The sequence below is a fragment of the Oryza brachyantha genome, chromosome 2, assembly GCF_000231095.2.
Source record: "Oryza brachyantha chromosome 2, ObraRS2, whole genome shotgun sequence".
In the NCBI taxonomy this organism is placed as follows: Eukaryota; Viridiplantae; Streptophyta; class Magnoliopsida; order Poales; family Poaceae; genus Oryza; species Oryza brachyantha.
In genome coordinates, this window is record NC_023164.2 from 5806979 (window position 1) to 5830333 (window position 23355).

The 23355-nt window shown below is 38.2% G+C and overlaps 3 protein-coding genes across 4 annotated transcripts; 1 reads left to right on the plus strand and 2 right to left on the minus strand.

Moving 5' to 3' along the window:
- The first annotated feature begins 412 nt into the window (after nucleotides 1-412).
- Nucleotides 413-4538, plus strand: LOC102716016 (aspartate aminotransferase, mitochondrial-like). The gene is made up of 10 exons (XM_006648426.3): nucleotides 413-710; nucleotides 853-938; nucleotides 1468-1674; nucleotides 1923-2028; nucleotides 2328-2432; nucleotides 2524-2696; nucleotides 2981-3140; nucleotides 3248-3343; nucleotides 3964-4058; nucleotides 4141-4538. The coding sequence occupies exons 1-10, from the start codon at nucleotides 516-518 to the stop codon at nucleotides 4211-4213; spliced, it is 1296 nt and encodes a 431-aa protein (XP_006648489.2). The 5' UTR covers nucleotides 413-515; the 3' UTR covers nucleotides 4214-4538.
- A 3234-nt stretch (nucleotides 4539-7772) lies between these two features.
- On the minus strand, nucleotides 7773-12465 carry LOC102716296 (probable LRR receptor-like serine/threonine-protein kinase At5g45780). The gene is made up of 11 exons (XM_040521461.1): nucleotides 12265-12465; nucleotides 12028-12160; nucleotides 11816-11887; nucleotides 10464-10607; nucleotides 10307-10378; nucleotides 10155-10214; nucleotides 9973-10046; nucleotides 9749-9901; nucleotides 9321-9656; nucleotides 8372-8763; nucleotides 7773-8264 (listed from the first exon to the last, which is right to left on the minus strand). The coding sequence occupies exons 1-11, from the start codon at nucleotides 12374-12376 to the stop codon at nucleotides 7947-7949; spliced, it is 1866 nt and encodes a 621-aa protein (XP_040377395.1). The 5' UTR covers nucleotides 12377-12465; the 3' UTR covers nucleotides 7773-7946.
- Nucleotides 12466-15926: 3461 nt separating this feature from the next.
- On the minus strand, nucleotides 15927-20042 carry LOC102706072 (shaggy-related protein kinase GSK4). 2 transcript variants are annotated; one of them, XM_040520584.1, is made up of 12 exons: nucleotides 19755-20042; nucleotides 18855-18944; nucleotides 18701-18760; nucleotides 18349-18621; nucleotides 18174-18248; nucleotides 18020-18076; nucleotides 17731-17871; nucleotides 17584-17634; nucleotides 17384-17479; nucleotides 17205-17288; nucleotides 16516-16617; nucleotides 15927-16426 (listed from the first exon to the last, which is right to left on the minus strand). In XM_040520584.1, the coding sequence occupies exons 1-12, from the start codon at nucleotides 19863-19865 to the stop codon at nucleotides 16331-16333; spliced, it is 1236 nt and encodes a 411-aa protein (XP_040376518.1). In that variant the 5' UTR covers nucleotides 19866-20042; the 3' UTR covers nucleotides 15927-16330. The 2 variants fall into 2 exon arrangements, with proteins under 2 accessions (XP_040376518.1, XP_006647108.1); XM_006647045.3 differs by lacking the exon at nucleotides 19755-20042 and adding an exon at nucleotides 19249-19480.
- Between the last annotated feature and the right edge of the window lie 3313 nt (nucleotides 20043-23355).

Below are 23355 nucleotides of genomic sequence, written 5' to 3' on the forward strand. Positions count from 1 at the left end.
TCGGTCTAGAACTTACTTAGCCTCTGATGCTCTCTTCTAGTTTTGTTTTACGTTATTTGCAAGCGGCATGCGAGCACGATTCGATGAATTGTTCGGATGTTGATTTTTTCCGCTCCTTAGCTTGATAAAGACAACAACTACGTCCAATCGAGAGGTATTACAAAAAGAACGGTTATTCGATTTTATACCAACTCTAAAAAGATTGTTTCGTCTGAATTTAGGCTGGTATTCAAATTGTTGCTAATTTTAACCAGCTATGATTTTACAATTAATAAATGGCTGCAGTTCTTTTAAGCATAGACCGAAATCAATTCTTTATATTTTTTTCGGTCGTAAAATAAGTTAGAAAAAAAAAGTGAGTAGATGAAGCACCGGGGACCAGTGAGTAAAAACAAAACAGTGGCCGCGCCGAGCCGCATCCGCAGTGACCGATGAAAGTGGAAGGTTGAGGAGGAGGAATCATCAAAGCAAAGCGAGCCACCTTTTCCTCCTCCCTCCTCCTCCTCGCCGCCGCCATGGCGATGTGCTGGTCCTCCCGCTCGGCGGCGATCCGTGGGCGGGCCCACCTGGCGGCCACGCACGCGGGGGCCGGGGCGAGGGCGATGGCGTCGCTCTTCGGCCACGTCGAGCCGGCGCCCAAGGACCCCATCCTCGGCGTCACCGAGGCCTTCCTCGCCGACCCCTCCCCCGACAAAGTCAACGTCGGCGTCGTACGTGCTCCTCCCCGTTCGCTCGCCTTGCCTCTCTCCTCTCTCTGGGGGTTCCACTCGATCTCTCCTGGTTCTGACAAAAAAATGGTGGGTGGGGGCGCGGCCGGCGGGGTGGTTGCTTGGTTTTGGGGCGGAACTGCAGGGCGCCTACCGCGACGACAACGGCAAGCCCGTCGTGCTCGACTGCGTCCGCGAGGCCGAGCGCCGGATCGCCGGCAACCTCAACATGTGAGATCCCCTCTCTGTCTCTACTACTACTACTAGTCAGCTTCCATCACCTTGTGCATGTGTGAATCTGAGATACCTGCTTTGCGAGGAGGTATTTGGCTGCAGAATAATTGATTCATTTTTAGTTCGATTCTGAAATATAAGCATGATGACACCGCAAGTCAGTCGCAGAATGCTTTTAGTGATCTATCACTTGTATTTCCAATGTGATCTGCCTCATGTGTATAGCTTCCTCTTCCTTCGTCAACCGCAAATGTAGATACTTCTTGCAGAACAGCTTGTGGTTTCATCCTGTAACAATTTATACCTCATCTAGGCATTCTTTGTTAAAATGGTTTCCAGATGCCTCTTAATGCAGTTTCGTGGTGTAGAAGTTAATGTCATTGCATTAGACAACTCCAGCCCTTTTCTTTGGGGAGCAAAATGATCAACTAAGGCACATTATCTTGCAGTTGATACTGCACCTTTTTCACGGCTGGACAATTGGAGGCTGCTTTGAGTTATAATTTCCACTAAATTTGAAATACAGGGAGTACCTTCCAATGGGAGGAAGTATAAAGATGATTGAAGAGTCGCTAAAGCTGGCATACGGTGAGGATTCTGAGTTCATTAGAGATAAGAGGATTGCAGCGGTGCAGGCTCTTTCAGGCACAGGTGCATGCCGGCTCTTTGCTGATTTCCAGAGGCGTTTCTTGCCAGACTCACAGATCTACATACCTACACCTACATGGTCCAAGTGAGTTGGGATCTTGCTCAGACATGAATTGTTATTTTCTCTATTTCTAAGATAATTATCTTAAGGAAGAGATAGGAAGAGAAAAGGAGATTGTGTATGTTACAACATAATGTAGCTTAATGTGTTTGAGGAAAAGATAAGCTTGTTTTGTCTATAGATGATATGGTAGGGATCCATGATTCTTCATTCTTCAATATTATTAAAATCATCAGTAAGTCTGCTCATATTAATGTTTGAAACTTCTCCAGTCATCATAACATTTGGAGGGATGCTCAGGTGCCCCAAAGGACATTCACCTATTACCATCCAGAGTCAAGAGGTCTTGATTTTGCAGGATTGATGGATGATATTAAGGTGATTCATGTCTCCAGTATTGTTAGAATGATATCTTACTTTTATTGAATTATTGTATAGTATCTTTAGCAAGAACATGGATTTTGTTTTAAGTTAGATATCTTATAGAGTCAATACCGACTTAAGCTTGCATTTCTCATTGATAAACGTTAAGTTTTAGGTACATTTACTTTTCCTGACATAACCATTCCATTAGATTTTTAACCCAGAGAAACTCAACGTTTTCTTTTAGATGCTTTCGATCTGTTGATGATTTAACTATAGTTCCTTTTAATTATTTTTATTCCTCTCATCTGCAGAATGCTCCAAATGGTTCGTTCTTTTTGCTTCATGCATGTGCTCATAATCCTACTGGAGTTGATCCTACAGAGGAACAATGGAGAGAGATATCCTACCAATTCAAGGTAGAGGAAGTGAATAGGACTGGCTTTAGTAAATCTTTATTGGTTTTCCCACCAAAGACAGATATCACACTTCACTTATGTGTTTTGACAGGTAAAGAATCATTTCCCATTCTTTGATATGGCATACCAAGGATTTGCCAGCGGTGATCCAGAGAGAGATGCCAAGGCAATCCGAATCTTCCTTGAAGATGGGCATCAAATTGGATGTGCTCAATCATATGCAAAGAACATGGGACTGTATGGACAAAGAGCAGGGTGCCTGAGGTACGCTACTGTCTCTATTGCATGGCTAATTCCTGGCATGGTCCTTGAAAATGAAATGTGGCTTAGAGCATTAGTTATTTGATTTATCAAAAAACAAAGAATTAAAACTATAAGCCATATCTAGTGAAAAACTAAAATATTTTCACTTCAGAGGGCACTCCTGTTCCATTAAGGGAAAGAGAATATAACATCGAGTAGAATTGACTGATCCAATTTGTCATCTTTTCTTTAAACAATTATCATATTCTAACGATCATAATAGTGATTTTGTGTTGGTGTTGCAGTATTCTATGTGAGGATGAGATGCAAGCAGTTTCTGTTAAGAGCCAACTACAACAGATTGCAAGGCCAATGTACAGCAATCCACCTGTTCATGGTTCACTGGTTGTCTCTATAATCCTTAATGACCCAGAACTAAAGAGTTTATGGTTGAAAGAGGTCAAGGTAAAATGTAGATCCTGTATCTTAAGTCTTAATTACCTAAGTTCCTAAATAGATAAATCTATGTTAAGCATGGAAAAGAGTTAAACATTGACATTGGGTTGTCTCAGGGTATGGCTGATCGAATCATTGGAATGCGGAAGGCACTTCGGGAAAATCTCGAAGGCCTAGGTTCACCTTTGTCATGGGATCACATCACCAATCAGGTAAACAAATCATGAGAATGCCATTAGCATTATTATGAATTTACTGGCATGCAAATTGTACTAGTTCAAAGTAGTTGTGTTGCCAGCATCTCCAAGGCCCAACATAGATAGTCAGGTTGTACTTGTACCATAACCTTGTTGGAGTTTCGTTCATTGAGTAATATAATTCATGTGGACTTATGTCCTTTCTGCTTGGTCTGTTTCTTAACTTCCAGCATAGTTGCTAACTAGGCCTGGTCAAAGTGGCCGTTTTGGGGTTCAACAATTAGTTAATTAGAAAGGGATTATTGTACAGTAACTAGTTGTGTCTGGGTATAGTTGATTTGGTAAGACTCAGTATGTCAGTCAAAAACTAGTGAGAACCACAAACTTTAGTCATTCTCCTTTTAAGTTACCAGTACAGATATATCCATTTTGTATGATTGCTATCTTTAGCTGGGCAAGAATGTTGTCCAACTTTGATATCCTTCTGCCCATACATGGTTCCATTCTCGCTATGTATGCAGCTCTATACCATTGCATCTTATGTTCACTAAGTTTCTTGGAGATTGATATTCCACATGCAACCACATTTTGTTGTGAATTATATAGTGAATTTTAAAACTTAAACATATTTGCAGATAGGAATGTTCTGCTACAGTGGGATGACACCTGAGCAGGTGGATCGCTTGACCAATGAATACCATATTTACATGACCCGTAACGGCAGAATAAGGTACCATTACATTACTTTTAGTTTTCCATGCTTGATTATTTGGCTTACATGAAAGTCTAACTTTGATTTTCATTTCTTTCAGCATGGCTGGTGTAACTACAGGAAATGTGGCGTATTTGGCTAATGCTATTCATGAGGTTACCAAAACGAAATGAAGTTACTTCTCTGCCCTCTTCAGCCAACCTCAAAACGAAATGAAGTTACTTCTCTACCCTCTTCAGCCAATGAAATGAGGCTTGCAAGCGGCTTTTTTTGTCTATTGACCTACAAAGATGTTTGTACTAGAGAGAAATAATCTAGTCAACATGCTGGAGTTTCTCCTACTTTGGATTTTACCTGTATGGAGAAGAGAACTAGAAACATATACAATTTTGGGACCTAGATGCTGATCGTGTTCTAGCGGCAGATGTCTGTATCAGATCACCTCAGAAACATATGAAAGAGGCTAAACAAAATAAATACAATTTGATCATTTGAACATGACCTGTGTCCCCCTGTAAACTGGCTTGACAATGCGATTTTAGATGAGACAGCGTAGCAAAAATGTTCTACTGTGCAAACGAGCGATGAGATCATGAGAAGAATGTAATCCGAGCATGTAGACTTACGGAAATAAAGCCATCTCAACAAAGAATACACCATACTTGCACCATTTCATAATACTAGCAAGCACCATTTCATAATACTAGCATGTACTCATGTGCAGATACATCAAATGTTTTATAAATTCTTTCAGAGGGGTAAACTTGTATTTTAGAGATGAAATAGGATATTAATAACATATAAAAAAACTATTTTTTAACACTGAAGGATATATAGTAGTTGTAAAAAAAACAAGACAGGTGATGGGATGACAGATTTACTATCACCACCGTTGCTTTCTTTTAAATACTATAGATAATTAGATTCATTATATACTATATATATATACACATACACAAATTATATACATTTATTAATGGATAAGAGAGTGATTGTCAAACGAAAAATAATTTATAAATATAAATGTTGTATACGTGTTTTTAGCGATATAAAGCAAATGTTGAAAAATAAACTATAATAAAAAAATACAAAATCAACTTTAAGTTTAAAGTTAAAAATTTGAATTTTGACTTATAAACATATACAGAAGCAAAAGGATAAAGATATAAATCGACATAAAACTAGAAATTCTTACTATAAGAAAAAAAAGAGAGGCAGTACTGTACTAGTATAATACGTTACCACTTTACGTGAGTATAATCATCATATCTATATCTATGTTTGCATGTTATTCGTAACAAGTATATTAAACTTGTAATAGCAATTAACATTATAAATAAGTATTTGTATCAAATACTTTCCAAGAAATGTAACAAGAACATTAATATATTTATCTTGTATGTAATTAAAAGTATATCATAGCAATAAATAAGTTACCAATCATTGCCATGGTTATCGTCTATGTCTTTTTATAGTAATATTATAAATAAAAGTTTAATCTAAAATATATGGCTATTTTTTAATTAAAAAACAGCAAATGCACTACCTTTAGTTAGATTTTGAGAGAATTCCCTTTATGCCACTAAAACTATACCCTGTTCTTTTTATGCCATGCAAAAAATCAAACTTCCCTCCGTGTCATTCACTTAATTTTTTCTTTCTTCCGTGTCACTGCGGTTAAGTTTTCCATCCAACCCCGTTAACTTATTTTGCTTACGTTCCTTCTATGCCATTACATGCCAAATGACCCGAAACATAGAATTGAAAATTGGTATTTTTCGAATAAAATTTGAAATTAAGACATCAGAATTGAAAATTGATATTTTCGAATAAAATTTAAAAATTGATATTTTCAGATAAATTTGAAATGACCCGCAACATAGAATTGAAAATATGAAAAAATATCAATTACCCTACTTAGCATTTTTTAGAGATTTTCTGTCACTTTGTTTACTCGTTTAATTTTTTCAGAGATTTAAAACCATTTTAGTTTTTGAAATTTTTCAAAAGGTTTAAAAAAGATACCTAGGCTGTGATAGTTAGAGACTGAGGTCAAATATTGCTCTTTAGTACTCTTCAAAGTAGAGAAATTGATATTTTCAAATTTTCAATTCTATGTTACGGGTCATTTCAAATTTATCTGAAAATATCAATTTTTAAATTTTATTCAAAAATATCAATTTTCAATTATGTTGTCTTAATTTCAAATTTTATTCGAAAATATCAATTTTCAATGCTATGTTTCGAGTCATTTGACATGTAGTGGCATAGAAGGAAAGTAAGCAAAATAAGTTAACGGAGATTTAACGACAATGACACATAAGAAAAACAAATTAAGTGAATGTCACAGAGGGAAGTTTGATTTTTTTACATGACATAGAAGGAACTGGGTATAATTTCAGTGGCATATAGGGAATTCTCTTTTAAATTTTATATTGTCTTCTCTGCCCTCTATGCATTTAACTATAACTACCCTCTCTTTTTGCTACTTGAGCCACCCCATTACTCCTATGTCTATTGCACCATGAGCCCCTTATCCTTCTTTTATATTTCATTTATCCTCCGTTTCTAACACATATATTTCAAACAGATTTAATTTTATTTCACCTGCTTCAATAGTTGTTCAGGAACTTATTTAGCAGTGTGTTTTTAAAAATATTTTACAAAAGGATCATTTATTTAAAACGTTCTACAAAAAACATGTACTTTAAATTTCTATTTTTAGAAAGTTTACTATTTGAGCCATGTATTAGCCTCATGTTGTCGCTTATGCTTATACTTAAAGCCAAAATTTGAATTTTTAAATTTAAATTTAGAGTTATTTTGAGGTTTTATTCATCATGGTTTATTTTTCATTTTTTTTGCTTTTAGATCACTAATAACACGTGCATAAAAGTTTCACTCATAAATTATTTTTTAATCATCAATAAACCGTATTTTTTAATCATCAATAAACTGTTTTCGCTTATGCTTATCATATGCCATCATCAATAAACCGTTTTCGCTTATGCTTATTATATGCCAAAAGATGAGGCTGCATCGACTTCTTAGAATCTACAATAGTACGAATTATCGGTTGCAGTTTTAAATAAATCCTGACACTTAAAATAGAAATAATACATTTTAGTACTATATGTGGGATTATAACTACAGGAAGCATAACTTTAAATATAATATACGGATTGGCATCTTATCTTTATTTAAAGTGACTTGAAGTATTGCTAGTCAATTTACAATTCTCAATTCTACAATATTTTTTTCATCTTGTATTATAAATTTAATATATGAGTGGCAATCTGTACTAGAAACAGGATGCTGTGCCGCTGCTGTATTTGCTCGTATCACCCCCCACAGCCCCACCCCCATTTTTTAGCTTTTGCTTATGCTTTTAAGTTAAAATTTAAATTTTCATCCTTAAAATTTAAGTTGTTTTAAGGTTTTTTTAATAAAATTTATTTTTCAACATTTACTTTTAGATCACTGAGAATACATATATAAAACAATATTATGCACAAATCATTTTCTTTTGTTTGCAAATATACCAGACAAGCCCCCTATCTTTTATCATCCCTTTACCTCGGTCAATATATAAATTTTACCCCACATGTGTACCTTATCTATTTTTAGTTTTGAGATTCACTTTTCACTAATAGAGACACTCATGGGAAAATATTGCAGGATGGAAGGCATACTTATTTGCACTGTACGATGCATCAGACAACACGACCAGAATGATCTTTCTAGTTGTTAGTTCAAAATGGTCAGCAAGGCATAGCAGGTTTGCAACCCTAGCAAGCTACATGCAATTTCAAGTGTAAACTACATCCAGATTCCAGACTATACACGTTTTGTACAATTGTCACCGTTTCATTTGTGTTTTCTGTCTCCCCTGATGTACAATTGCGATCATCTGGGACCAGATAGCTCAATTGGCTCTATTATGAAGGATGATGAATCATGAGGATCCTCATGCCTTACAGAGAAACTACAAGAGCCCCCATTGGGCGGCGCTTCTCTGTTCAACTCTACGCCGCTCTCTGGCAGGGTGACATTCGCTTCAAGGGCATTAAGGACTTCCGACATCTTGGGACGCAAAATGGGATTAGTCTGAGTGCATTGCAGAATTACGTCAACAGAACACTCCAACTCAGTGAAATCAAACGAATCCTTCAGATCCCTGTCAACCAGTTTGTCCAGTTTCTTTTCTTCCTTGACTTCTCTAACCTGCAGAGGATTATGCTTGGGTGAGTAAGAGTACACAAGGATGTTGGCATCAAAGGACAATTACAGTTGGTCGAGAATTAGATAAAGATTAAGCCAAAAGATGTTACCCAATCTAGAATCATCCCTTTCTGAGATTGGCCATGCCCATTGCTCAAGGTTTTAGGCCCAGTAATCAGTTCCAACAGTAGAATACCAAATCCATAAACATCGGTCTTTTCTGAAGACTGTCCTGTTGATAAATACTCCGGAGCAATATGTCCAATAGTGCCCCGAACTGCAGTAGTAACATGTGATTCTTGTCGGTCAAGAAGTTTCGCCAATCCAAAATCCCCAACAATCGCCTCAAAACCTTCATCAAGCAAAATGTTAGCTGCTTTAACATCCCTATGAATGATTTTAGGATTGCATTGTTCATGAAGATACAACAGTCCCCTGGCAGCCCCAACAGCAATCCGCATACGTTTGCACCAATCAAGAGACGGTTTTCCATGATGGTAATCTACACATTAACATCAAGTTAGTAAGAAAGGAACATGAAAAAGGAGGAATAATACAAGGAAGATGCAGGAACAACAAACACAGAATCATAATACACATTATTGTAAGGAAGCTACCATAGTTTAATGTAATTATCAGTTTAAGAAGATGACCTGCACTTTTGGATAAAATAATTAGTTGATTTCTTTTTGGTTCAACAAAAGTCTTGGGCTGTTCCCAACCTCTAATCTCTCATTTTCCGCACACACGATTACCAAACTGCTAAAAGGTGCATTTTGTACAAAAAAATCTAAAGGAAAGTTGCTTAAAAAAATTGATCCATTTTTCAAGTGTTTTTTTAGTTAATACTTAATCAATCATGCACTCTGTTTCGTGTGCCAGAGGGGAAAGGTTCCCAAGTCCCAACACCCAAAAACGAACACAGCCTTGCTAGAATAAGAAAGTATTCTTTTAACTAAACTTTGAAGCATGATCCAACACAGAACTGCAACAGCAAACTGGCCCTGCTATATTAAAGCATCACAAATATAAAAAATGTTTCGGGGCAATTGAAGTTACCTCTCAATCGGTCGGCAACACTACCATTTGGCATATATGGATATACAAGCAACCTTTCTTTTGAGGTCATGCAGAATCCATATAAGCGCAAAAGATTCCTATGCACAGCGAGACCAATCAACTCAACTTCTGTCTGGAATTGAACTTCACCAGTAGCATCAGGATCTTTTAGTCTCTTTACAGCCACCAAAGTTCCATTTCTCAGACAGCCTTTATAAACAACACCAAAGCCACCTTGGCCTAATATGTTCTTCGAGTTAAAATTGTCTGTTGCACTTTGAAGTTCGTGAAATGAGAAGTGCTTTAGATGGCCCAATTCAATTTCAAGATCTTGGTCTAGAAGCAACCAACAAAAAAACAGAATGTTTATCAGATGGCAATATATTCTGCACTCTGTAGTAACAGATGCTAAGACCATTGAAAATTACCAGCAGAAGCAAAAGGCAAGCGCCATCTGCAATAATTTAGCCAACAGATGACGAACAGAACAAATATTGTGGCACAGATGATGCTTAAGGAAATTGCCAGAGCTAGTTGATGTCGTCTGTTTGTTTTTCTCGACGGACTAGAAACTGTTGATTCTGCAACAGAAGGCAAGTTAGGTCTAACAAATAGATATAGATGCAAGTAGATGACATCAGCAAACAATTACCATTAGTTAATACAGTGAGATCTTTGCAACCATGGAGAATTGATGAATTGCAAAGGAACCTGTTTCCCGCAAGACTGGAAAGCAGAGGCAAGTCATATGCTTAGTTCAGCATAGGAAACAGAAAGAAATTGTGAAGGTACCCAAACATGGATAAGCAAATGAGGAAAATAAGTGGAGCTTACCTATAGTCATGTGCATAGATTTTTGGAACTGGGCCGCTCAAATTGTTCGATGATAAGTCACTGAAACATTTTTCCAATGTCAGTAAAAATCAACATTTACATTTATACACGTCATTTATTGTAAAATAGAAAACAGTGGTAAAAAGACATACAGGAATGTGAGACCTGGAAGCTTTGCAACATCTTCAGGAATCTGTCCAGACAGGTTGTTCTTATCAAGGCGCCTGAAGGATTAACAAACAATTAGTCATTAACTCATTATACAATATATGATACAAAGCATGAAACAATAGTTTGGCCCCAACTCACAGATAATTTAGTTCAGTCAGCTGGCCTAGAGAACTTGGGATTTCACCAACAAACTGGTTACCAGAAAGATCAAGAGCTTTCAGATTGGTCAGCTTCCCTACCTCTGGGGGAATATTACCCGATACCCTGTTATTCTGTAGTAACCTGAAAAAATACCCCAAAAAAGAGCAATCAGGATTTTTAGTGAAATTTACTCTTTTTTTATTTTATGAAGATAGATGGAGGTCAGGTAAACAAAATCTACAGGAATCAGTATGAATACACGATCAACTTAAGTATGATGTTGCAAGATGTAATATACTATGTCCTTACAAACAGGGGATGGAAACAATCAAATATTAGCCAAACCATATTCGTACACATTTTTATCTCATTAAAAAATGAATACTATATAATGGCCACATGCTAATAAAACCTTTGATCTTGCATATGCAGCACAATCAATCAGTCTAAGTGTAGAGTTAATCTAGAGAAATAAAAATGAACTCTACAGATTACAATACCAGCATACATTCTATTGAGGCACTCAGTTAAGGTGACAATTACCTTCCAGACTATTTAAATACTAAAAACAATAATTGCTGCTGCTAATTTGACCAGAGTATTATTTTACCCATCTCCACCAATTATATAGAATTATGTTTTCACAATTGTCCATAGACAAACTTTGGTAATGAATTCTAATGCTGCAAGGTTCAGAAGGATGGTTATAGAACAAAATAAATGCACAAATTAGTGAATCATGATCTTCTCAGTTCTTTATACAAGTCTACATCAATCGTGATTAGACCGAAAATGGTGTGCTGCACATTTATTGTAGATTTATATATTCAGGCCTTGAGTCCTGAAAAGGGCATTCATATAATAAATAAGTACAGGTGTGTTCCAGCACCAGCATTGGAAAGGCTTCGATTGTACAAAAGCATGATTTGCTGACATGAAGGTCTCTTAAAAAAATGAAGATGCCACTGTCCCCCATTCTTGTCAAATAAAGATGAAATTTTATTCTGAAAGGGTCGTGGCATGGCTCTTGTCACCTGTCAAGTGATATATTTTACACGCTTGTTTTGTCCTGCCTCTTGAGAGCAAGTGTTCAGTGTTCACAGACCCTGCATTAAATTTTACTAAGCTCAACTACAAGCCAAGAGCCATATGGTGAATCCTCCACCTTCCAGCTCTCTAACCATTGTGGTATTAATTAACCAGTCACCCTACTCCTACTTCCAAATGCACAAGAATAAGCCCCCGCTTACTATGTGGTGCTATGAGGCAATCCGTGCTAACTAGAGGCATTAGGAACAAGGGGAAAAAAGGTGAAGTTGACAAGGTGAATTCGTTTCCAGAGCACTTACATTGTCTGCAGGTGGCTGAGGTTCCCGATGCTCGGCGACAGCGTCCCCGCCAATCCGTTGTTCGCCATCTGCCTGCAGCCCCGGAATCCAACCAAAGCGCAATCACCACCACGAGCAGCAGCAGCAGCAGCAATAACAAAAGCCGCCGCCTCGTAATCCAACGCGACGAACGAATCAGGGAGGGAGAGAGGGAGGAAGGCTGAGTGGCTCACAGCGAGACGACGAATCCGTCGGGGGAGCAGGCGACCATGGACCACGTGCAGGGGTCGACGGAGTTGATGTCCCACCCTCCCATCACCCCCTTCTCGTCCCGCATCCGGCTCTTCACCGCCATCAGCGCCGCCACTGCAAACCAAACCACGAAAAAACCCTCCTCCGATTAAACCCTAACCCAACCCACCCCGCGCGCGCCGCATCCCCCCATCCAGATAGTGCTCCCCGAAACCCACCTTCGTAGTTGAGCCCCTTGGGCGACAGCGGCGGGTCCCCGGCGGCGGCGAGCGCCCACGCGGCGACCACCACCGCCACCACCACCTCAGCGGCCGCGCGTGGCCTCGCCATGGGAGCAGGGCGAGGCGGAGGGCCCCGCGGGAGCGGGGGTGGGAGGTCGTCGAGTGGAGTGGAAGTTGGCTAGGCAGCTCTTGGAGTCGGCGGCCATGGGCGCCATCTCCACTAGTATAATACCGGCACTGTATATCGAGGTAGGCGACGGGGAGGGGGGGGGGGGGGGGCGTTGATTAGATTAGTTGGGGGCGGTTTTAATTAACGCAAATTCGTTGGGAATTGGGCATCTTAATTACGAAAGCGAGTGCTAATTACGTTCCGGGGGTGGCTCCTCCCTCTGCGTGCATCGGGATGGCGCCCACTGCTCACCGTTTTATTTTATTTATTTATTTTGCTTTTAAAAATACGGTATAAAAATATTTATGGTTACACAAAAATTTGGCTAAACTTTAAAATTCTAACAAGCAATTATTTTCTTAAATGTTTAACTGAAACAAAAAATGATATATATATATGCTCTAATCGAAAAGTATTATCATAATATTATAAACATATTAGATTTTATAAATTTATTTTAATATAAAATTACTCATCAGAATTTTACATGTTTAATGGAATCTTATCCTAGATGATAAATATTATTGATTGGAAAGAGCATGCTGTTAGAATGGGGTAGGCTGATGGTGATACATCGAACGTATATTGTTTTGAAATGAAATGATATATGTTATGTAGTCTCCCTATATATTTCGAGAAATAGTATTAAACGATATACTGTTCTAAAATGGAACAGGGCATAGGTCTAATATACAAACGTATCAGGTTATATATCTCGGTATCGGTGTGCTCTTTTCGTTATTTCTGTTGTTTTTAGTGGTTTTTTTTTTTTTTTGCTTTTGGGTTGGTGGAAATGGAAAATTATAAATAGGCCCTCGAGATTTCGGGGAGGGAGAGCGGCTAGGGAATTGGCGCTTCCGGTCTGCCAATTACTTGAGTCTCCTGTTCTTTTGCTGCTTGTTTTTGCTCCTGATTGAGATAGCTCTGACACAACACTATTGTTTGTTCTCTCTGGAAACCCTAAAACCTTTGTTTTCTTGTGACAGTTTCTAGACAATTTTTTTTCTTTTTGCAATACTCTATGGACAAGTGGGCTCTTAAAAATTGAAGGAAATTAGATTATTGGGGGAGAAACAAACAGCTGGTTCTAGAGAGCAGTGCTGCTTGTTGGGAAAATTGAGCATGCAGAGAAATGCCAGATTGTTATTGGGTCTATCAATGCAATTGGTTTGGATTGGACGTGGGGAGCTAGAGTGACAAGGTTAATTGTGTTCCCTCTCTTAATGTATAGTTTTATATATTGTTATGTCCTAGGTTACATGCAAGACACAAGCTATCTAATAACTGTGCATACATGATTTTATCTTCATGAAACTTATATCATATCACTCTTAGTTAATACGTTGTCATATAAAAAAAATATCTATATGGTATCCTATTTATTGCACATGAAACTTTCACTGAGATTGGTCTTAGAGGTTGATGTTTTTAAACATTTTTACATTTAATATATGATGATATGCCGTGCTCTTATCGTAGGGAGTCATTTTTTCGCTTTTTGAGAAAAAACAAACAATATATTTATAAACAGATATAATTTATAAATAAAAAATTTTATACGTATTCTTACCAATCTTAAAATGAGTTGTTTGTCCAAAATATTACATCCATTATGAGGCTTGAGTATAGGCGAGGAGGCATCAATAGATATCCTTTCAATGGAAAGTTTATAAAGAAAAGGAAGTCTATCTGCTTTAGACATCCAAACTATTTAAAAGTATTTTTTTCCATCCTTCCAACTCTTAATCAGATAAAAACTACCACTGATTTTTCTTGTTGAGTAAACTATACAAATCGAAGCCCAAAACAATATGATTTGTACCATATTGGCCACTACATCGCCATAGGAAATAAACATATGCCATCCATATCGCGGTTAGGGGTTTAGCGAGAGAAGAATGATACTCCCGTAATGGGAGTGGCAGTAAAACCTTGGTTAGTGGGATTAATATTTACTCTTTCAATCCTAAAAGGAGTTGATTTCAATTGTTCAAAATTTATCGTCAGAAGAACCGATTTCTAGCTGCTTACCTAGCTCGGTAAATTAATCGAGAAATATTAGATTATTTATTTTTTCAATATGCCATACCCAATATGTTTTATTAGCTTGGCTAATTTTTTTTTTGATTATGATACATACATTAACCAGATGCAATGTAGCCTTAGATTATGTTCACAAAACAGTACGGCTTATCGATGGAAAAATTCACAATTTAAATATTTAAATTCAAAATTTCGAATTCGCGTAGTTTGATACGGTAACCGCACGGTTTGGCGTAACCTTTAGTATACTTTTTAAAGTACAAATAATATTCCAGTCCATGGTTTGCTTTCTAAAGTTATTTTTCTAATTTTGATGGCCCCCCGAAATGTAAAGTAAACTTTATTATTTCTGCACATTTTGTTCACCAGATAGCAAAATAAAAGCAAGAACTGCTGGTGGAAAAATTTGGAATTTTAGCTTTTCTTAAATAAATAAATAAAATTCATCAAATCAAACCGCACGGTTAGCACGCAGTTTGGGTAACCCTCGCATCGGATGCTTGCTTATACACATTATTAGTACAAGCCTACTAATGTCCGGTTAGTGTCACCCAAGACTATGGTCTATCCTTCCCGATGGCAGTGCAGTACCAAACCAAGAATCATCGTCAGTAGTGCGTCATTTGGGCTTGAAAATTTGCACTTTTACCCTGTAAAAGACGCCGTCGTGGTTGCAGTTTGCAGACGTGCAGGGCCTTGTGCCATTCGTTTGAATGCCGATTCCTACTGCGGCGACCAGCTCGACCAACGCCGCCTTGAGAAAATTCAGACTAGGCCTACAAAATCTCTGGCTCCACCTGCTCATCTTTTACAAACCGAAGAAATCTGCAGCACTGTTTTGTTCTAACACCAACTTGTCAGCTGTCAAAATCGTGATTATTGACCAAAGAACATTGAAATCATGCAGGCAGGGGGACAGTGAGTCTGACAGTATGAAATGAAGAAACCATCAAAGCTGCAAAAACAAAACACATTGCTGGTATATATATGCCTTTGTTTACAAACTTCTATAAGCTGTACAACGTAGAGCCTTCACATAGTCAACCAGTGACTGAAAAATAATACAATTAGCTATGGTAGATTAGTAGAGCAGGTGTGTCAGCATTATGATAAATTAACGCGAATAAACAGTGTTTCTGCTCAACCACACTAACAGCCAGCATCTATTGGTGAAGGACCACGAGACAGCCGACAACCGATTAGCCCTCAACTGTTGCTTTTATTCTCTCATTATCATTATTGGATTGGTGCTGACCTTGACCTTTTCTTTACAAAATTCACAAATACATAGCTTAAATGCAGTAATCGTTTATCAGCAATTTCATCCAGTATTCCAGTGTATTCTTCAATGACAATGACGATCACAACATTTCAACTCTGAAGTATTTTTGAACCATGGTAGAGGAAACTGGTAATGGGATAAACAGGTTTGTGCATGGGCATCATAACAAAAGATATTTTTCCATTAGGAACATTTACACAATTACATTGACAACAGGGCATGCGAAACACTTACAGGGGAACTACAACATTAATCGTGGGAGAAAGTAGTACAGTACTTGGGATCTGATCCCTTCAATACCTTAACAATACACCATCCCATTCCCTCCAGCTATCCCCACAGTCCTTGGCTAATCCTGACCACCATGGCCTCCTAATAATGGAGGAGAAGCATTAAAATAACATGGGCTGGCTGCGCCTAGCACACCCCCTCATACAACACATTGCGCCAGCTCATGTTCAGCTTCCCAGTAATGGTCAGATTCTACACCTTAAATGTGAGAACATGCAAGTTGCCCTTTGGCACAAACAAGCATCGGCTTCGAAAAGTAAAAATACCATTCAGCCATCCTATGGTCCAGCAGCAGGCAAGAAATTGAACCCACAATGTCGCCGAGCATGCTCTGGTATCAACCTGTTGATGAGCTCTGGTGAAGCATTCACTAGCTGCAAATGAACAAGCAGGTACATCAGTAAGGTCATCATTACTTGAGCATTTTTTGTTCATGAAATGTCCCTTCCTTAAAATTACTTACTTCTTGTTTAAAGTTGAACAGTGGGGGGAATGGTCGTCCATTTGGCAACCTTGCATGGGGTTCTCGCAATTCATCAAAGAATGGATGAGCACACGCTTCGAGCTGTAAATTGTAACCGTAATAAATCAGCATATTGCAATAAGTTACACTAATATGAATTTGAAAACAATTATCATATAAATTACAAGGGTAGATGATGGCAGCATTATAGGAATGACAAGCAAATTACTGTGGACTTCATATTGTCAAAAACATAGCGAACATAAGAAATCTGTAAACTGGTAGCAAGATAAACAAAGACATTGATTATTTTATCTGTTCCTTTTTCAAAAACATCCAGGCACATCCAAAATAAAAGGTTAAACATAATCCCCCTTTTGCAAGAATATATGATTAAATCATACACCTTATGAGAGAATTACCGATGACATAAAGGTGTTATCCTACTCAAATCCAATCATTGACATAAGCTTTATACACACAAATAATGGATGCTTGAACAAATAAAATATATTGATTATTGATAGAAGATGTTAGCAGACAAAAACTGAAAGTGATGGGCAGAACCATGACCAATCAAGTAGAAAGAATCAATTAATGACATTAATAATTTGCAGCAATCATTAATAGTTAGATGGCTTTCAATAGTTGACTTGAATCATTCAAACAAAAAGAGATGGAAAACTCACGGCGGTGCATCGTAGATTTGGTGAATACTGGAGAAGACGCGATGCAAGGTCAATTGCTTCTGGAGGCATCCGCTTGTGGAAAATCTGCAGCATAGGCATTGCAGGTTGTAATATGCACTAGACCACTAGTAATCACTTAACAAAATGGAATGCTAAAATAAACAAAACAAATTTAATACCTTATGCCATGGGTGAGCTTTAATCTGAGGAAATCTGAATTCTGTGTAGTTGGGATTCATGCAGCGGATTTCCTCACGTGTTGGAGTACCAAGCACCTGTCAGCAAAGCAAACTCATTCAGTTTTATGGAAATAGAAAAACATTAAGAAAGAAAATTTCTTTAGAACACATGTACTATGGAGCATTGATTAACTTGCTACCTTTATAATCTCAACAAGTTGATCCACCGCACTTTCACCAGGGAACAGTGGCTAGTAAATTGGATAAAAAAGATGTTTAGTTCAAAGTTTGATATTGTTAACCTGGTCAAAATACATCCATCAAAGAAGCCACAAACAGGAACTAACCTGGCCAAGGAGCAATTCGGCAAGGACACATCCAGCTGACCATATATCAATTGATGTTGTGTATTCGGTTGCCCCAAATATCAGTTCTGGAGCACGGTAATAACGGGAACATATATATGATATGTTTGCTTCACCTCTAACCTGCCAAGCGGTTGAGTAGAAAACCATATCAAAGTGAGGACTGCAGAGTTGCATTACAGCATAAAAAAATTACACCATCTGCAAACCACAAAGAACCACTCTAATATACTTATCTGGAGTTAACAGTAAAAAAAGTGCATTAACTCACCAACATTTTTGCGCTCCCAAAATCACATATTTTGACTTGGTGAGTAAGAGGATCCACCTATCAAAACCAAAAATGAAAGAATCAGCATATACTCAGATAATATTAACCACAAGCGATGAAAAATGCCAAGGGTGTAACTAGCATAGTCACGTACCAAAAGATTTTGAGGCTTCACATCCCTGTGGCAAACTCCAGGTACAGTGTGAATGTAAGCTAAACCACGGAATATCTACACAGAACGGCGAGGCAATATCAATATCATGAACACAACTACAGCCACTAACAAAAAGCGGTAAACAAATCAAAAATACAATGACATAACCTCTTACCTGGTAGACATACAATTTGACATATATAAGTGGCATCCTTTGGTTCATGTTGCTATAATGCTTCAATACGCGATATAGTGACTCCGGAACAAACTCCATGACCAGGTTGAGAAAAAGTTCATCTCTACTTGTGGTTGAGAAGAAGCAATGCTTCAAAGAGACAACATTGCAATGATCCATTGATCGCATTATCTGCAACTCCCTGTTCTTGTAACGCTTGTCCTGTAAAACCTTCTTAATGGCAACAGTCTCACCAGTCTCCAAACATTTTGCCTGAATGATAGACAAAGAAATACCAACGTCAGAGGCAAATACACTTTAAAGGAAGGCATGTTGCACTGCAGAAATTTACCTGAAAGACGATTCCAAACGATCCAGTTCCGACAACTCGTTCAGCCATGTAGCTAATGGTCTACGAAGCACAAAAAACAATCCAAGTTAGATCATCCTATGTGTAAAATTCAATAACATTCTGTGGCGCTGCTGTTTCTGTTATAATTTAGTACCCTCTTAGGTTCTCCATTCTTCCCTCCGATTGTTGTGGAGATTATGTGGCCAGTGACTGGATCGCTCCCTTCGATAAGAGAAGCACCATGCTGTCATGAAGCAAGCAAGCAACAAATCCATGAGGAGGCACGTCAACAAAGAAAGAAAAAATCACTAAAACAAACAGGTTCACAACAGCTACTGCCTCGAAAAGCTGAAGTGGCCGAACATCACTAATGGCTCTAAAGCAGTAGACCTACAAATCAAAACAAGACACGCTAGCGATAATCCCCACAGACCAGGCCTGCTCTACTTCAACGAACTAACGAGACAGGCATCGCAAATGTGCTCACTTGGTAAAGCTAATCACCACAAGACTATCTGCAAACTGGCATTAACCTACAATTCACAAACCTTGCTAATCGCACCAACACCAAGCATCGCAGCCTCACGAATTTAGTCGCTCAATTGAACTCTCACACCAAAGGCGCTAACCAACTAATTACCCCACTAGAACAACTAACCCACAAATAGGAAGCAAACTAGTACTATCAAGGCTGGTCGCATGGCGCACAAACACACGCAAAGACCAGCGCCGGAGCGGAGGAAGAGGGCAGCGCGTTCATTCCGTCCCCGCGCCAAGCAAACGCGGCAGGCCGCGTCAACCACCGCAATCCGAGCACGAGACGGAAACCAGGGAAGCGGGAGCCCGCAGATCCACGAAACGGACCAAACCCAAAAACGCGGAAAAACCGAACCACCTAACACCGAGAGGAGGAGGAGACGAAAACGAAGACGGCAGCAGCAAGCAACCGCAGATCTGGAAAGCCCCCCTACGCCCCGACCCGCTGCCTCCCCCACCCCCACCTCCACCCACGCCGAGGAGGAAGCCAGCAACACGAGACAGCCTCGCCGCTCACCTTTTCTCCAGCGGGAGCCGACGCCGCCGCCGCGGCGGCCGCGGAGCGCGGCTGGTCGACCTGCATCGGGTCCGCCGCAGCGGCGTGGGCCCCGCCCGGCAGCGCGGCCATGGGGGAGACGCTGGCGTCGCCGAAATGGAGCGGCCCTCTCCCTCTCTCTCTCTCTCCCTCCCTCCCTCCCTCCCTCACTCTTCTCTCTCCTCGGCGAGGCTGGGTTGGGTTGGGTTGGGTTTGGCTAGGCGACCACGACCATGAGAGCTCGTCGCCTTCTCTCTCCTTTTTTCGCCTTGTTTTTTTTATTCCCTTCTCCCACCACCCACTACTACAGGAAGACGCCATTTTTCCAGAGAAGGGCTTGCATTTTCACAAAATAGCCGGAGGGTCACTTCTCCGAAGGGAAATCTTACATTTAAGCCCCTTTGGGGATCTCTACGTAAATAGTTCAATTCTTTTGGGGGATTTTGTAAGTTTTTTATGGGGGACAAGGTCAATCTGTCAGTCTGGCGCTTGGAATCTCCCATGCGGGATCGGGAATTCCAACCCCCCCTCCTTTTGCCTTTTCTCGCTTTGGTCCTCCCCGGATCTGGAATTTGGAAATCGAACCCTGCAGGATTGGGGTAGCTTTCCACCGCTCCACTCCGAAATTTCGGACGAAGTGTGTAGGGTCCGGATCGTCTGCAACGGGCACTGCCTGTGTAGTTTAAAAAAAATTGTCATGAATAGTGTTAAAATATCGTAGCTACAGTGTTTTTTCGGTATTGTTTATTTCTTTATAAGTCTCGTAGCACACTGAGCCTTGCGTTTTGATCCAACGGTAAAAAAAAATAGTACATTGCATTGTAGCTTGCTGCTGCAGAAGATCCCGATTCACATGTATAGGGGTGAAGAAGTTATAGGAATTTTCTATTTCCATAAAATAATATATTGTAGTGTTTATGTTTATAAAATTTATTTTTTTATAAATTTCTGACAGGATAGTGTTAAAGTCAAAAATAAATTTGTTGATATGAAAATTTTCCGACCATCGTGAGACCATTACCATAAAAGAAACATAAAAATAATATTATTTCTGGCCATTTTTATTTCTAGCTGCTACATCCACTTAAAATATAAGACATATTTTGTGATAAAAAACAAAAATAATAAAATTTTACTTTTGGATACAAATCTAGTAACGTCAATTTTGTATCACAAATACTAAAGTAGCTGTTGAACGAATTATTGTCCTAACAAAACAGAATGCATTATATATTTTAAATAGATGGAGTATATAGATGCTCTTCTTGCCCGAGAGATAAAAAAATATTGCTGGAAGAAAAGATAGTCGTAAACTTCTACGGTTATTTCAGTGGGAGTTTCTAAACATATTTGTCGTGTTAGATTTTTAATATGCTAGAATATCCTTAAAACAATTCCCTCTAGTCGTTTTAGTTCTTTTCTTAAGAGATTTTGTGATTTTCTAGATTGCGTCATTTGGTGAAAGTTATTCAACGGTTTAAACGATTGAAAGTTTGCTTTTAGAAAAGTCAAATGATAAGGAGGTTGGGAAACATGTCTGGAAAAATCCAAAATCCAATATAAGAAACAAGGTGAGCCTTAGCTACCATTGGTAAGCCAAAAAAAGGTAAATGAAGAAATCTGAAAGAATTTATATGTAGGACTTTTATGCTTTATTGTTTGGTTTTTAAAGCCAATGTTGCAAAAGTAGACTACAGTGAAACCTCTAAAATCAATCCTCTAAAGCTGTGGTTGATAAGCTAACAAAAAGAAATGAGAGACATTGTCCTTACACTTATTTATATCTTTCTTGTCTCAAACAAAAAAGTGGTGTTTAGATTGAGAAAATTTTTGGGATAAGTGTCACGTCAAATATTTAAACGGATGTCGGAAGGGGTTTTCGGACACGAATGAAAAAACGAATTTCACGGCTAGCCTAAAAACCACGAGACGAATCTTTTGAGCATAATTAATCCGTCATTAGCACATGTTGATTACTGTAGCACTTATGGCTAATCATAGGCTAATTAGGCTTAAAAGGTCCGTCTCAAGATTTCTTCCATAACTGTGCAATTAGTTTTTTGGTTATCTATGTTTAATGCTTTATTTAGGTGTTCAAAAATTTGATGTGATGTTTTTTGGAAAAAAATTTTAGGAAGCCAAAGTGTTTGTACGGTACCATTTTCATCTGAACGGCATGATTCTGTTTGGGACAAACATAAAAAAGTATGCTCTATTTTTTAAAACGGAAAATATTAATGCTCTACGCTCTGGATTTGAGGTTTACAGAAGAAAAAACTATCAGAGGAGAATCGTATCATGCGAAAAATCTACTTTACTACTAATCATCTGCCACTAGTTTAGTGCTGCATATATGTCAACGTCTCATAGGTAACGTAGACAAGTTTACACAAATTATACTTCAAAGTCAGCAATCGATTGGACAGCTGATATTATCGACTGATTCCCCGGACTTGTTTCAAGTACTCTACGTCGCCAATACGCTTATTAAACCGTCATAATAAAGCACATTTGTCTCCCAAACACCCAGAAAATATTAATAACGCGCATGTTGTATCTGAGATAACGGAAATTAAAGAATCTGAGGTTTCTCTTTTTTATAACTACTAGTTGACACTCCGCGCCTTGCCGCATGTTTTGTAGTTTTATCGTCAAACAAAATTGAACTTTTAAATGGTTTACTGCAACTCTATGTATATACAAAATATATGATAACGTGGTTTCATGTATACCCTATGTTATTCCAATGTAATTCATGTTTTATTTTTTAAAACGTCATTGTGTAGTGTTATAATATATTTTATACGTAATATGGGTATATTTACAGTTAGATAGTTTGCACTTGAGCATCTCTCTACTTCACTCAAGCTTGCTCTAAAAATAGGTTTAGGTAACGATACCTAATAAATATATGCTATCTAATTATGCATAATAAAACAGAACTCACATATTAAATAATAATCTGACTTGTTTTCAGAAAAAAGTTAGCATTATTTTTTTAGGTCTAAAAAAGGGAAAAACATGGTATTATGTGCAAAATAGCTAGTAGTATTATGTGTGACTATGAAGGGAGGTGAATGTATGGCTAATAAATGATTAAATTAGATGGATTAAATAGCTTCTTGATCCAATAGTTGTTATCTTTTTTAAATTAGATGGATTAAATAGCTTCTTGATCCAATAGTTGTTATCTTTGTACTAATGTGATCTGATGGTTTAAAATTGTTGATGATGTGGCTTAAAACAAAACTCACATGTTAAACAATAATCTAAGTTTTTTTCAGGAAAAAGTTAGCGTTATTTTTTAGGACTTAAAAAGATAAAAACATGGTGTCATGTGCAAAATAGTTAGCATTATTATGTGTGACTGTGAGTTAGAGCAAAGAGAGGTGAATGGATGACTAATGAATGATTAAATTAGATGGATTAAATGGCTTAAAATTGTTGATGATGTAGCTTCTTGTAAGTCTTGCTTTATAGAAATAAATGCATCTTAGTGGGTAACAACTATATAGTAAGATAGGATTTGAGGGTAGGAGGTCATCTTTTTACCTTTTTAATAAAAAAACGAAACAACATATTT